Source organism: Tamandua tetradactyla, chromosome 11, assembly GCF_023851605.1.
Source record: "Tamandua tetradactyla isolate mTamTet1 chromosome 11, mTamTet1.pri, whole genome shotgun sequence".
Classification (NCBI taxonomy): Eukaryota; Metazoa; Chordata; class Mammalia; order Pilosa; family Myrmecophagidae; genus Tamandua; species Tamandua tetradactyla.
In genome coordinates, this window is record NC_135337.1 from 76,177,081 (window position 1) to 76,192,679 (window position 15,599).

Sequence of the window (15,599 nt, forward strand, 5' to 3'; positions counted from 1 at the left end):
GTGCACATGCACCTCCCACCTTTGCTCTCGTCAACTCCTCCAAGGAAGCCTTCCTTGATGGTCCCCAACTAGATCAAGATAATTTACACCCCATTTCTCCCATACCATACTTTATTATAATTGCTTGCAAATCTATCCTTCCCATACAGCTATTTGTCTACCTTGCTTATCACTGTATTTCCCAAATCTAGTGTGCTCAATGAATACTTACTGAATGGACGAGTGAGCAAGTGAATGAGAGACTGGGGAAGGCTTCTTGGAGAAGGTGCTCTTCCTGATGATCACTGGAAGGGACAGGAAAGGTGACCGCAGCAGGGGAGCAATGAAGAAAGGCAAAAGAAAATCGGATTCCTTCAAGAGGCCATCCCCCGGTGGGGGGGGTCATGATATAATCAAAGCTAGACTTTAGAAAGATCCTGGCAGAGTGGATTACACCCAGAGAACCTGGAAGCAGGGGGCACAATTAGGCACCTATGAAAACAGTACAAATGGGGTCCAAGTTGGAGTTGTGGTAGTGGGGTGCAAAGAGGGGTGTGAAGTGAGAGGCACGCCGAAGCTGTTTGCAGACAGCAGGTCAAGCAGGTTAGGAACTCATGCTGGTGGGTTATGACCAGTTTGTTTTTCTCATGGACTAGGAGAGAAATAGAAAACATCAGATGTGTCACATGTATTACTTCATAAAGCTTTTATTTCAACGTATATGACATGAGGTATACATCTGTACAAATATACATGGATACAGGGCTGCAATATAAAATGTATTAAACATATATTGAAAGCCATGAGTAATTCTCAACCTATTTTGAAGTCATGGGTCCCTTCTAGAAGGTGATAAAAGCTACTGACCCTCCATGACGGATGTGTGTGTGGGGTTGGCTGTCCAGCATCCATCCCACCTTTTTTTAAAAAATATTTTCATTGACAAATCTTCACACACAGAGTCCATACATGGTGTACAATCGGTGGCTGACAATATCATCACATAGTTGTGTATTCATCACCATAATTTTTAGAAAATTTATATTACTCCAGAAAAAGAAAAATCTCATACATCCCATACCCCTTACCCCTCTCTCTCATTGACCACTAGTATTGCAATCTACTCAGTTAACTGTACCCCTTATCCCCCCCATTATTTATTTTTTTATCCATTTTTTTTTTTACTAATCTGTCCATACACAGGATAAAAGGAGCATCAGACACAAGGTTTTCACAATCCTACAGTCACATTGTAAATGTTATATCTTTATATAATTGTCTTCAAGAATTAAGACTATTAGAATACAGCTCAACAGTTTCAGGTACCTCCCTCCAGCCATTCCAATATACCATAAACTAAAAAGGGATATCTATATAATGCATAATAACCTCCAGGATAACCACTCAACTATTTGAAACTCTCAGTCATTGAAACTTTATTTTGACTCATTTCTCTCTTCCCCCTTTTGATCAAGAAGGCTTTCTCAATCCCTTGATGCTAGGTCCCGGCTCATCCCTAGAGTCGTGTCCCGCATTGCCAGGGAGATTTACACGCCCAGGAGTCATGTCCCACATAGCCGGGAAGGCAGTGAGTTCACCTGTCGAGTTGGCTTAGAGAGAGGGGCCACATCTGAGGAACAAGAGTTTCTCTGGGGGTGACTCTTAGGCATAATTTTAAGTAGGCTTAGCCTATCCTTTGCAGGAATAAGTTTCATAGGGGCAAATATTGAGGGCTCAGCCTATTGATTTGGTTGTCCCCACTGCTTGGGAAAATATTAGAAATTCCCCAAAGGAGAATATTTCCTCCTTTCTCCCCAGTCCCCCAAGGGGACTTTGCAAATCCTTTATTTACTACCCAAATTACTCAGGGATATATTGAGGCATCACACTAACCTGGACAAACCAACAAGATCTCACATTCTATTCAAGATTCCATGTATTTACGGTATTCAACTAAACTGACAATACAAGTTAAATTAGATTATACACTGCCCAAAATATAATTTTTGCACAAAATGAACATTTCTGCCTTTGGTTGCACACAGAAGTTGAGGTTTTAAAATATGGACGATATCATCCTTTACCCTGTATTCTAATCTACCTTAGCCCCATCCAGAACAGCTTCCTTCATATCCCTAGTCGAAGTCTGACCCCTTTTTCAACTTTGTAAACAGTTCCTGTATGAGATACTGCTTTCATAGTAACAGAGCTCTAACTGAATTTCAGGAGTCGCAAACACCCGAAGTTTCTCATCCTACCTTTTGGAATAAAACCCCAATTCCCTGGGAGGAGCTGCCTTCCTCCCATGGTGGTAGATGCCACTGCTAGGTAAACAGTACTCACATGTGGAAGGAGACCGCTTCCTGCAGAGGAAGTGAACTTGTGAGTGTGGGGAGCTGCAAGGAGGTGGGAGATCAGATGAGGCCCCAGGCTAGACAGGGACTCCAGGGGACAAGGTCAGAGAGCTTTGTAGAAGAGCTGTGATTTCATCCACAGTAATTGATTACCCAGACCTCAAGATAGACTTAGATGCCCTCCATCAGCCTCATATATACTGCTGCCCCCAGATGCCTGGAATCTTTGCTCCCTCTCCTCCACCCTCTCTCCTCCCTCCACTGTTCCTGCCTCATCCTGTCTCACCTGGGGGACCACCCCAGCCCCCTCAGCTCCCCGTCAACCAGAGGAACGGCCTCAGAGCTTAAAGCAGTTTGGTCCTACCCCGGCTCAGAACCCTCTGGATCTCCTATCACATGCAGCATGAAATTCCAACCCCTACCAGGATCCAGGACGACCTCCAGGCTCTTTCCCCAGCTCCCTTCCAGCTTCGACTGACCTTCCATCCCTCACTCATCCTGCTGTAGCCACAATGGCCTCCTCACTGTTTCCCCAAACCAGCATCACTGACTCCTCTCACCCTTCTGTTCTGTTTAAATGCCGTCTTCTCCCAGAGGCCCTCCATGACCACCTCCATTCCTCTCACTCTCAGCCAGTTTTACAATCTTCACAGCCTTTTTTTTTTTTGTATGCTGTATGGCAGGGTCACATTTCATTATTCTTCCATGTGAGTATCCCATTATTGCAGCACCATTTGTTGAATTTTTGTTTGCTTTGCTTGCTTGTTTTTTGGGAAGTGCATGGACCGGGAATCGAACTTGGGTCTCTTCAAAGCCTTTATGTTTAGAAATACTCTACTGTCATTTTTGCTTGTAGTCTTTATGTTTATTTTCTGTCTCCCCTATCCCTACCTCCTCCAGAATGTGGGCCAGAGAGCTATCCCTGGTCCCTAGAACAGCAACTGGCACATAAGACACACACATAAATACCTGATGGAGAAATGGATGGACCAGTGTCTGGCCAAGCTGGTCCCAACGTTTTCCTCAGAATCTGAATCACGAGCTGTGTGACTAAAAGACTGAAAGCATTTAAAGTTTGGGCATTCTTAAGGAGGTGCCCTGCGGAGTCTGGTTCCCACTCCCAAGACCCCTAGGAGATGCCCAGTTTCTTCTCTTTCTCTTTGATCTTTTAAGCCTCCCCATAACATTCCAGAAAATTCCCTTTTTGCTTGCATTTGCCAGTGTGGTGGTCTAGGGGAGTTGTAACCGGTCTCTGAATTGACACACCCTGAGGACGATGAATTTCGCATTCAGGTTCAGAAGGGATTCTCAAGCATCTGAAGCCCAGCCAGGGTTGGGAGCCTCTGCCTTAGACATGGCACATCAAGTCCTAGCAGCTGCCCTATCAGCCTGGGTACGTAATCCTCAGAGTGAGCCAGCGCCGTCGTGCAACCAAGACATCCCAGGATTGAATTAACCCCACCAGCAGCATCTCTCTGACCCGGTTCCTGGAAGACTGGTGCAGAGCCTTTGAGTCCTAGCAAGTTTTGTTTACTTAACTGCTCCCCCCCCCCACCCCGAACTAAGTTTTGGATTCCTCCCAATCCTCTGCTGCCCCCCAGTGCTCACTGGGTGACACAGCTTCTTCCTTTTCCCTTACAAGCTCTGATTTTGTCTGGACTCAGACTCCCAGAAGAGGAGGCTGTTCTGTTTACTAGATTGCAACACAGTAGTAAGAAAGACAGCAAGCACCACAGTGAAAGAGCTAGCTTCCTTCCTTCCCTCCATCCTCCCTTCTCTTTCTCAAAGAGTCCCTATTTATTTACAGCATCCAAGTATCTCCTAGTAAGATAGTCAATAATTACAAATGGAAAAATTACAATCTGGCAGATTTCATATAAACTGTTACCTAATTTACCCTCAGTATGGTAAAAATCGACCTCTGTGTTATTCTTGCAAAGATGATATCCTGAACTTAATTATAAACAGACTCAAAATTAAAGGGCATTACAGAATAGCTAGCCAATACTCTCTGGAAGTATCAAATCAACAAACAGTAAGACTGAGGGGCTATTTCAAATGCCAAAAGACTAAGATACAACATCTAATGTAATGCTGGACCTGGGCTGTATCCTGGAACAGAAAAAGGACATTAGTGGGAAATGGATGAAATATGAATGAGGTTTGGACATTAGGGAACAGGCCTGTCTTGATATTAACTTCCTGGTTTGGATCAGTGTACCTTGGTTACATAAGACGTTAATATTTAGGGAACCTGAATGTAGGGTATATGGAATTCTTTGTACTATTTTTGCAACTTTTTTGCAAGTGTGAATTTATTTCAAGATGAAAAGTTACTAAAATTAAATGAAAAGCAAAGTAAGACAAGTATTCCTTCCCAGTTGCAGGCCATACTCTACTCAGCAGCTGCAGAATATGGTACCAAGGGAGTGAGGGAATCCAGAAGAGGCTGCCCTGGTGCACCAGCCTGGGGCGAGGGGTCAGCATCAGTCACACTGGACATCCCCTTGTCAGGAACTCAACCCTGGGGACTCAGGAAGAACAGGGAGGGGTGGTAGGAAGCAGACCCCTGCTCACACCTAGTTACGAGGGTATAGCTGAAAGCAAGTGACACCTGAGACAGGGACATTTGAGCCAAGGGCCCCTAGTCGAACCTGCTTAGTTGTATAAAGGAGAAAACCAAGACCTAAGTAGGCATGAAGACCAGATTCCAGGGTTCCCGATCTCCAGTTCAGACTTTCATCAGCACCTGAGGAAAGAAAACGCCCAAACTTTGTAGGCACTTTCAGAGTCTGAGACCGTTGCCTTCTTCGCTCCATGCCTGAGTGAGTATATGGTCAGATTCTAGACCCTACGGACTGAGGACAGGGAATGGGGATGAGCTGAGGTGGCAACCCACAATGACTACCCTCAAGCCGGACTTGACTCTGAGCTCCCTGAGGGTGGAAACTCTGGGCCCCAACCTTAGCATGGGGTTGGGCACAGAACAGATGTTACACAGGCTGGCTCTCTGCCCGTGACGGAAAGGTGAGAACTGAATTACAGCAGGGAAGGCCCACTTCCCTGGAGCCCAATTACAGATGCCATTTTCCTCCTTGGAGGCAGAGGAGGGTCGGTCATGGTCAGCTCAGCCTGGGCTCAAAGAGTCTCTGAGACTTGTCCTCTGGTGAGCCAAGGAAAAAGCAGGCAAGAGGGATGCTAATTAGCAGTTTAGAGGAAAACATTTGGATCCTTCCATTTCCTGCTTCCAATCCTTATAATTAGGAAAACTCCCAAACTCCTCATTGTGGTCTACAAAGTCCTGCATTTCCCCCTGCCTGACCTCATCTCCACCTCTCTCCTCTGCTCTCGCCACACTGACCTCCTTTCTCACTGACCCTCCAGCACACTAAGCCGATTCCTACTGCAGGACCTCTGAACTTGCAGTTCTGTCTAGAATGCTTCTCCTGCTGATCTATTAACATGCCACCTCCCTAGACTTCCCTGATCAGCAATTTAAAGTACCACCTCCTTCTGTCACTGTCACAATATGCTATTTTTCTTTGAACCACTTGTCATTATCTCAAATTATTTTTGCTTACTTGTCTATTGTCAGTCTCCCTGCAAACGAATGCAAAGCTCCAAGAAGGCAGTCTGTCTTGTTTCTCCCAGGAACCCCAGCATCCAGAACAGTGACTGATGCACATTAGGGGCAGGAGATATATATTACTATGTAATAAATATTCCCAACACTTAAAACAGCAGTGATCACTTAGTTCATCTTCTATAGTTCTGTAGGTGAAAGAAATACTAGGCTGGGGAGTTCTGTTCCAGGACTCGAAGTCTCCTCATGCAATTAGGTAGTGGCAGGAGGTAGAACAACCGGAGGATGCCTGGACAACGGCTTCCTCACAGCACAGCAACCCCCAGGCAATTGACTGAACTACTTGCATGATTGCTGAAGTTTATTTTAAGAGCAAGTGTTCCAGCAAGAAGGAGGCCGAATGTCCATCCCATAATTGTTTACACACTAGCTTCCTAAATTACAGTGTCACTTTCACTATACTCTCTTGGTCAACCAGTCACAAACACACTGACATTCAAGGGAAGGGAAGCTTCCAGAGGAGGGTCCGAGAATTTGGGGATATCCTTAAATGCAGCATAGTAGGTAACCGATAACTAATAAATACTTTTTTAATGGATGCCAAGTTAATTTGTTAAGAGGGGAGCAGATAAAGCAGGCAAAGGAGGGCATAATGTTTGCAGCCATCAGCACCAATGAGACATTGTGAAACCAGTGGAAATTTTGGTTGGCTCAGCAGTGTGACAAGCTTTGAGCCTCTCGATGTCCCTTTAAAAACCACAACTAGATTATAGTTAGCAAGCCATGGAATGTTGCTGGGAGTTTCCCAATGTGTGGGATGAATGTGGTGTGTGAAATGACCTTAGCAGTTATGGAGACATGGCATTAAATGACACTGAATCACGTGGCTTATCCCATTGTCAATTCTCTTTTGTCAAGAAGAAAGTTTCCATTGAGTGTTATGTCTTTAGCATCCCTCTAATATTTTGCTAATGTCTTTACATCAAAGAAAAAGCAAGCTTCAAGCTCAACACTTTGGCAGGCAACAGTATAGACCTAGAATTTTAAAACTGTTTTCTTTTCATATTTATTGTTACAGTCATCTATTCATGGCCTAGTGGCTTTCTAAGTATCTATTTAACATAAACTTAAAACAAAAAAGGACATATAGAGAAAAGTATTATGTTCATTAAAGGTCAGAGGGATCAGCTGTATGGCACAGGAAGAGAAGACCAACGAGCGAAGTTTGGGGAAACTTGAAAATAATGAAACCAACAAGCTAAGAATTAGAAGACGTGAGTTCTACACACTGTGGGTAACCTGATGGACTGGATGACCTCCGAGGCTCCTTCGCAGCACTGACATTCTAGATAATTTCTAACCCAGGATCTGTGGCTTATGCCTGAAGACAAGACAACTGGTAAAATCTAGGACAACAAAATCAAGGTGTCTTAGAAAGTAAAGTTTGGGAACTAGGAAATTTTTTATTAAAAACACTCTCCCTCCCCCAACAAGAGTTAAGTAAAAGTTCCCCATAAAAAGTCCCTGAACAGCACTTCCCACGATCCAATGTGCACAGGAAGCACCTGATTATCTGCTAACATGCAGATTCTAACTCAGGTCTGGGGTGGATCATGGGATTCTAACAAGCTTCCTGGTAATGCTGATGCTGCTGGTCCGGGGATCACACTTTGAGAAAGTAGAAAGGCTCTAGAAAAAAATCTGATATTCTACTGTGCATCTCTTCTCAACTCTGCATTTTGTGACCTCACATTAGTAGCGTGAAATCAGCCACAGCTGGAGCTGCAATTAAATAAGGCTTTAGGGGATGATTATGATTACTGAATCATTCTATAGATATTCCTTTTTAGTTCCTATTAGAGTAGACAGAAATATCTGAAATCTTTGAAGTGTGATCCAGTTGCCTTGATCTCTGATGACTGTACCCTGTCTTGTGCCCTTGTGACTGTAAAAACCTTGTAACTAATCCTCATTATTTCATCTAGTTTTTCAACTTTAGGGTCTTATGATCACTAAAGACAGCCCCTAATGTTTATTAATGAAAGGCCTTAGGTTAGCCTTGAACTGACCCACCTCAATTCCAAAGTTATTTTGGTAAAGGAAGCTGGAACTATCCAAAATGAGCCTGCCTGACATGCAATAGCTTACACTTTCACCTATAAATCACCTGTACCTCATTAAAATACTAAAAATCACACCCGTCATCATATGAAGGTCACCATTTTCTGTGACTAAGCATGTAATCTACCTGCACATGCTCAATAATTAGATCACCTCTAATTACCTGGGACCACTGTGCTCATTATCCTAAAACCTGTCCATCTTTTGATACTATAAAACTATCAGTTACTGCAATTCAGAGAGATAGAGCTTTGGGCCTCTAGGCCATCTGATCTCCTGTTTCACAGTTAGCAATTAATCTTCTCTCCTTGAAACTGCAGTGTCTCAGGAATTGGTCATTGAGTGCATCCAACAGACTTACCACCCTTGTCTGAGAGCAGGTACTTACAGCAAGAAAATAAGCAAACACTACCAACCAGAGCTTAAGTTTCATTGACTCTGTCTTAAGAAAGCAATGGAGAAATACCAGTAAAATTTAGAATAAACCATACACACATACATACATTGTGAACCACACATTCTCCCCCAGAGAATCATCGTTAAACATTTACCACCCCACTGATTGAACAGATTCGTATAGAAGCAGCCTGTAATTATTATATGTGTTCCAGATTAGGGGTTGGCAAAATTCTACAAAAAAGCCAAACAGCAAATATTTAACTTTTGCTGACCTGGTCATCTCTGTTGAAAGGACTCAGCTCTGCTGTTGTAAAAGCAGTCATAGATGCTTTATAAATGAGTAAGTGTGGATGTTTTGAAATAAAACTTTACTTATGGAAATGAATTTGAACTTCACACATTTTTACACAGGATGAAATATTATTCTATTTTTTTTTCCCCAACCATTTACAAATGCAAAAACCATTCTTATAATCAGGCAGGACAAACGAATAAAAGGCATCGAAATTGGAAAGGAAGAAGTAAAACTCTCATTATTTGCAGATGATATGATACTATACTTGGAAGATCCTGAGAAATCGACAGCAAAGTTACTTGAGCTAATAAACAAATTCAGCAAGGTGGCGGGGATATAAAATTAATGTGCAAAAATCGGTAAGATTTCTATACACAAGCAATGACCTAGCTGAGTAGTCAGTTAAGGAAAAATTCCATTCAAAATAGCAACTAAAAGAATCAAGTACTTAGGAATGAACTTAATTAGGGACGTAAAGGACTTGTACACAGAAAACTACATAACATTGAAAGAAATCAAAGGAGATTTAAATAGATGGAAAGACATTCCCTGCTCATGGATAGGAAGGCCAAATATAGTTAAGAAGTCAATTCTCCCCAAATTGATCTACAGATTCAACACAGTACCAATCAAAATTCCAACAACGTACTTTGAAGATTTGGAAAAGCTAATTACCAAATTCATCTGGAAGGAAAAGAGACCCCATAGCTAAAAGCATCCTAAAAAAAGAACAGTGTGGGAGGATTAATACTCCCTGACTTTAAAACCTATTATAATGCCACAGTGGTCAAAACAGCATGGTACTGGCACAAAGATAGAAGAACTGACCAATGGAATCAAATCAAGAATGCAGAAATAGACTCCCAAATCTATGGTCAACTGATTTTTGACAAGGCCCCCAAATCCTCTGAAGTAGGATAAATAGTCTTTTCAATAACTGGGCATGGAAGAATTGGATATCAATAGTCAAGAGAATGAAAGAGGACCCGTATCTTACACCCTACCAAAAATGAACTCAAAGTAGATCAAACACCTAAATATAAGAACCATACAGCTTCTAGAAGAAAATGTAGGGAAACATCTTCAAGACCTAATAATAGGAGGTAGCTTCCTATACTTTACACCCAAAGCATAAGTAACAAAAGAAAAAATAGATAAATGGGAACTCCTCAAAATCAAATGCTTCTGCACCTCCAAAGACTTTGTCAAAAAGGTGAAGAGGCAGCCGACTCCATGGGAGAAAATATTTAGAAATCACATATCGGACAAAGGTTTGATTTCCTGTATTACAAAGAAATCATACAACTCAACAACAAAAGAAAAATCCAATTATAAAATGGGCTAAAGATATGAATAGGCATTTTTCTGAAGAGCAAATACAGATGGCTCAAAACACATGAAGAAATGCTCATTTTCATTGGCTATAAAAGAAATGCAGATCAAGACTACAATGAGACACCAACTTGACACCTATAAGAAAGGCTGCTATTAAACAAACCGGAAACTATAAATGTTGAAGAGGATTTGGAGAAACTGGGACACTTAGGCACTCGCTGCTGGTGGGAATGTATAATGGTGCAGCCACTATGGAAGACCGTTTGGCGATTCCTTAGGAAACTAAATATCGAGCTGCCCTATGACCCAGCAATAGCACTACTTGGTACATACCCAGAAGAGCTGAAAGCAACGACACAATCAGACGTCTGCACACCGATGCTCACAGCAGCAATATTTACAATCACCAACAGAGGCAAACAAACCAAATGCCTGTCAACAGATGAGTGGATCAACAAAATGCAGTATATACATACAATAGAATATTATGCAGCAGTAAGACAAAATGACATCCTGAGGCACATGACAAGATGGATAAGACTTGAGGACATAATGCTAAATGAAATTAGTCAGACACAAAAGGACAGATACTGCATGATTCCACTTTTATGACCAGCATAAAGGTATAATCAGAGGCTTATAATAGAGTATAGGGGACAGAGATACATAGATGCTAGAGATGGGTGAACTGTTAGCTAATGAGGTTGAACTCCAATGTAAGGGAACAGATAGAAGTGAAGGTGGTTCTCTAGTGGGTCTAAACAATATTACCACATTGAAGATGAACAAGATTTAAAGCGGTTGAATAGACCTATGTGTTCCACTAATTAACATTACAAATATGAATTAGTTCTCGCAAGAATTACTTCAAAGATATGATTCTTGTACAAAGAGTGTTTAAGTCCAGGGTACAGGGGGAAAACTGCTATTGCATGCTATGAGCTATGTTCAAAAGGAAACCATCAGCACTACCAAAGCAACAGCAGAGGTAAATAATCCAGTGGGGGACAAGGTTAAGAGGAGGTTCAGATTTCCTATTTGGTGAGGATGTGTTTATTGGTTTTCTATCTCTTGGGAACAATGAAATTATCTAAAATTGAGAATGTTGATGGACTCTGAACTTTGGGCCCTCTACATGGCGCCCAATAAATGCAGGTGGCTGGCTGAAGGATGCACTGATGGAGTCGACTGGCAAACAATGGTGTATACTTACCAAGGAAGGTTGTGCTGCTACAAAATGAAACAAAGTTGTGAGGCATGCAACGATGTAAACAAACATGTGGGACATCTGGTGAGACAAAATAAACCAGAAACAAAACAAGAATGGGATGGTTACCTTTAGAAATGCTTATAAAAAAAACCCAGGCCTAGATTGCAGGCTTTTAGGGCAGACACATTAAGTCTAGAGTGCTATTATTTCTGAATTTTGAGAAGTTGTTTTATACATATAAACTGATATTTAGAGATAAGAATAAAACTGAACATAGGGGTAAGGAAGACAGTGTCTGTATTTTAGAACCACACATACTCTTTGAGACCAATGGAAGAAAGGTTTATTTGGTCTAGAACTGAAATTTTCTGTAGTGCATAATCTAATTCAGCCTCTCTGTATAGCTCATCTGAATAACTGAAACACAGGAAGCACAGAATAAGAAAGAGGTCCTTTAATCCTGTATAGATTATTGTAATGCCTGGATACATCCTAGAGTATATTAAGCAGATAATCAAAAAGTATTAGCAACGTTCCCTGAGGGATGGGAGAAAGAATATGGAACTATTAAACCTTGCAATCAGGGAATCCCTTGATATTATGTCATACTTTAGGGATGCCCAAATGAATAGGCCATGCCCTTGATCATGAGGCTTACTCCTGTGAAGCTTATATAGGTAGCAGAAAAGCTTAGATTACCTACAGGCATATCTAAGAGTTACTTCTACAGGACCTCTTTTGTTGCTCAGATGCTGCCTCACTCTCTCCAAGCCCAACTCTGCAAGTGAAATCATTGCCCTCCCCCCTACATGGGACATGACATCCATGTGTGAAAGTCTCTTGGCAACGTGAGAGATGACTCCCAGGGATGAATCCAGACCTGGCACAGTGGGAGCAACAATTCCATCCTGACCAAAAGGGGGAAAAGAAGTGTAATTAATAAAGTATCAGTGGCTGAGAGAGTTCAAATGGAGTTGAGAGGCTACTCTGGAGGTTGCTCTTAAAGCAAGCTTCTAGTTAGACCTTGCTACCTTCATAACCTGTCAACCCCCAACCAGGACCATTCCAGCCAGTCCTAAAGAACACCTAGGACAATATATAAGATTCCACAAGGATTCCATGCACTAGAGAAATTCCCAAAGCCTACAACCTCCAGATGGGTCCCTGGTCCAGATGAGTCCTGAAACCTAGCCCACCCTCTCCAGAATATCAGATAGTTTCATCTCCCTACCCCATATTAGAGACAATATAGTATAAAATTATAATTTTAATAATTATAATTTTATATTATAATTAAAATTATAATATAAAAAATTTAGAATTGCCATAGCCCAAACACCCCTAAAGAGGATTGAAAGATCAAATGTGATGGTGGCGTTATACAGAGAAGATAGGATTTAACAAATGAATATGAATGCTGAATCATTACACTGATATCTTTTAGTCTCCAGTATTTCAGAGCAGCTAGAAGTGAAAACCTAAAATTGCAGAATTGTAACCCATGTCAAACTCTGAAATATGTTCTACAACTAATTGTGGTGCTGTGGTTTGAAATTTATTGCTTTTTTGTATATATGTTATTTTTCACAATAAAAGAAAGAAAAAAAGTTGATTGTGATTATAAAAAAATATTTACGCCCTCTAGCCTCCTATGTTCTGGAGCAGCTAGAAGGAAAAATATGAGAGGATTGTATGGTAGCCCATGATAAACTCTGGGATCTGTCTTGTAACTATTAGTTGAAGAGTGCTTTGAAAACTACAGCTTTTTTCTTCGCTTTGTATATATGTTACACTATACAATAAAAAAATGTTAAAGATCAAAAAAAAAGAATGGTGAGGAGTCAAATGATAAACTTTTAGGAAAGTAACATGTTAATGTATATACAATGTGAGCATGGGAAATGCTCCTTGGATGATGAGATGATTTAAAAACAACTCTTCCAATGGATAAAACTCTAATTTTCAAACTGTTTAAGAAAACTGTTTTGGAACAATCAGCATATTTGTGGCTATCTAAAAGCTTTCACCTTTGTGAAATATACTCGTAAAATATCTTTTAAATAGAGACTAGAGACTACAAACTTAAATGTAAATAGAATTATTTAGAATTCTCAAAATGTTTAATGAATATCCATTACATATTGCCCACAATTCTGAGATAAGGTAAGCAAAACTGACTTGCAAATAACTAATGTCAGTAAAATCCTACTTGTTATTACTTAATCATACCCATATTCTGCAGCAAAACAGCCACATAAGGTCATTACTGAGAAGAATGTCAAATTGGCCAATTTAATATTACTTAGAGCTTACTTTATATAATTGTCTCAGATAAGAATTGCAAGCTAATAATAATTACATTAGTGTCAGAAATGTAGGGGACACCTATGGTATATTTAGCAAAGATTTTTAATGTTTTCAACTGAATTTTACTGGCTACTTTAAGATAGTTAAAATAGTATATGCAAAAAAAATTCAACTGTCCATTAATGGTTGATATCTGAGAAATACATCTTTGTTTGAAACATTTTAGTGTCTGCCATTACCTCAGTTCAAACGACTTGTCAAAGGGCATGTGGGAGCTTAAATTAATTATAAATACATCTAAATAAGGTTACTGTATTTCCATGAAGTTAAATTTAAATGTGCTCCTTAAGGGTGGACCACGGTGGCTCAGCAGGTAAGAATGCTTGCCTGCCAAGCCCAAGGACCCGGGTTCAATTCCCAGTGCCTGCCCATGTTAAAAAAAAAAAAAATGTGCTCCTTAAAAACTTATGAATCATCTCCACTTCATGATCAGTACCCTGTGGATTTAAAGAGGTTTCTCCTTTCTTGTATTAAGTAGCATTTCCATTTTCATATATCTAAGGGGGAAAAAGCTTTTCAAAAGGAAATTTGCAATAAATAAGCCTTGATAGAATGTAAAAAAAAAAAAACATCCTTAGTAGGACGTCTCTCTTGTGGGTCACACTGGAGAAGGGAGAAAGCTGGGACTCAAATCTCGGTGGGACAAAGTTCCAAGGGGCGGGACCAGCAGGGCAAAGGTCCTGAGGCTGCAACTGTGCCAAACTGCATGCAACAAGCAACAGAGAACGAGGGTCAGGAGGGGCTTCGTAAGGTTTAGAATTTATTTCTAAATAATAAACTTATTATTTAGATTCAGCAGGGAGCCCTTTGGAAGCTCTGAGGAGAGCTGTGCCTTTGACTGGGTTTCCTTTTTAAAAAGATTCTTGTGCTGAACTCAGCCTGGAGCGCCACAGGAAAGGGGGAAGGCAGGAGGAGGCTGTCTCCATCTTCCAGTGGAGAGAGGAGGCGGGCCAGCCCCGCCTGACTCCAGCTAGGTGGATCTGGGATACAGACTTTGGAGGCGAAGCCTCTGGGGTTTGCTGACGTCCGTAGGGAGTGAAGAAGAGCCGAGGACCAGACTCGGGGTGTCAGGGGTTCTCACATAAGTCCTGCAAAGTCGATCACGGCGTTTTACAGACGACGACCCTCGAGGCGCCTCGGTGCCTGTTGCCGTCGGGGTAGACGGCGATGCGGCCGAGTCCCGGCGGCCTTGGAGAGGTCCAGTCCTTGGTGCTGGGTCCCACAACCAGCACCTGCATTCGGGGCTGCGCACCCCGGGCTCCTGAACCCCGAGGCCGGGGCTCTTGGATCTCTGGGTTCTGCACCACCCACCCACGCCCCTCCCGCCGCCTCTCCACACGGACCTCAGGAAAACGTCTGTCGAAGGTACCAACCCGTCAGGCCGGGGAAGCCGAGGGCTGAGGTAGCAGGGCGCCCCGCAACACCCCCAGGCCTCCCCCTCAGGCCTCTGGCCTGCGCGTGTGGAAAGCCCCCGAGGCCCAGCGGTTTACCTAGTGGAGGGCCTGACGGTCGCGGCGTCCTCGACGGCTCACTCTCTCCCCGCGGGGAACCCCCGAGAAACGAACGCAAACTATAGGCGTCCGAGCGCCCTCAAACAGGCGGTTCTCGGGGGCAGCTTCGGCCGGGCGCCCCCAGCGCCGCGCACGCGCCCAACCCTACTCACGCCCCCAATGTCGGCGGGAAAAGGAGGCGGGGCGGCCAGTGCGCAGGCGCGTACTTGGAGCGCGTCAAGGAGGGGGTGGACTCGCAGGGGCGCGACTCCCTGCCGGCCTCAATGCGCAGGCGCGAGCTGTCCGCCTCGCACAGCGCCAGCTTGGAAAGTGCGCACGCGCGGGAGTTTCTGGCAGAAAGCAGGCGAGCCCGAGCCGGCGCGGGGCCTTGTGGGAGGGCTTAAGGAAGTAAAATGGCGGACCTGGCGAACGAAGGTAGGGGAGGCGCCGTTGGGGGCCAGCTAGC

General features: G+C 42.7%; 1 protein-coding gene and 1 long non-coding RNA gene across 20 annotated transcripts in view; one reads left to right on the forward strand and one right to left on the reverse strand.

The window, feature by feature from the left end:
• Positions 1–14,386: 14,386 nt before the first annotated feature.
• Positions 14,387–15,331, reverse strand: LOC143650333 (uncharacterized). The gene is made up of 2 exons (XR_013159526.1): positions 15,134–15,331; positions 14,387–14,731 (listed from the first exon to the last, which is right to left on the reverse strand). It is a non-coding gene; the product is annotated as an uncharacterized LOC143650333 (long non-coding RNA).
• A 109-nt stretch (positions 15,332–15,440) lies between these two features.
• The window catches only part of RANBP3 (RAN binding protein 3), a 59,704-nt gene continuing 59,545 nt past the window's right edge, over positions 15,441–15,599 (forward strand). For 9 of the 19 annotated variants that reach the window (XM_077120997.1, XM_077120993.1, XM_077121002.1 and 6 more), the window contains exon 1: positions 15,481–15,568. Coding sequence is in view for 7 of the 19 variants with exons in the window: in XM_077121006.1 (XP_076977121.1) it covers positions 15,547–15,568 (22 nt within the window). In the remaining 12 variants the exon portion in view is untranslated. Of the gene's footprint in view, positions 15,569–15,599 lie in introns of all 19 variants that reach the window. The other 10 variants (XM_077121006.1, XM_077121008.1, XM_077121010.1 and 7 more) reach the window with 4 other exon arrangements.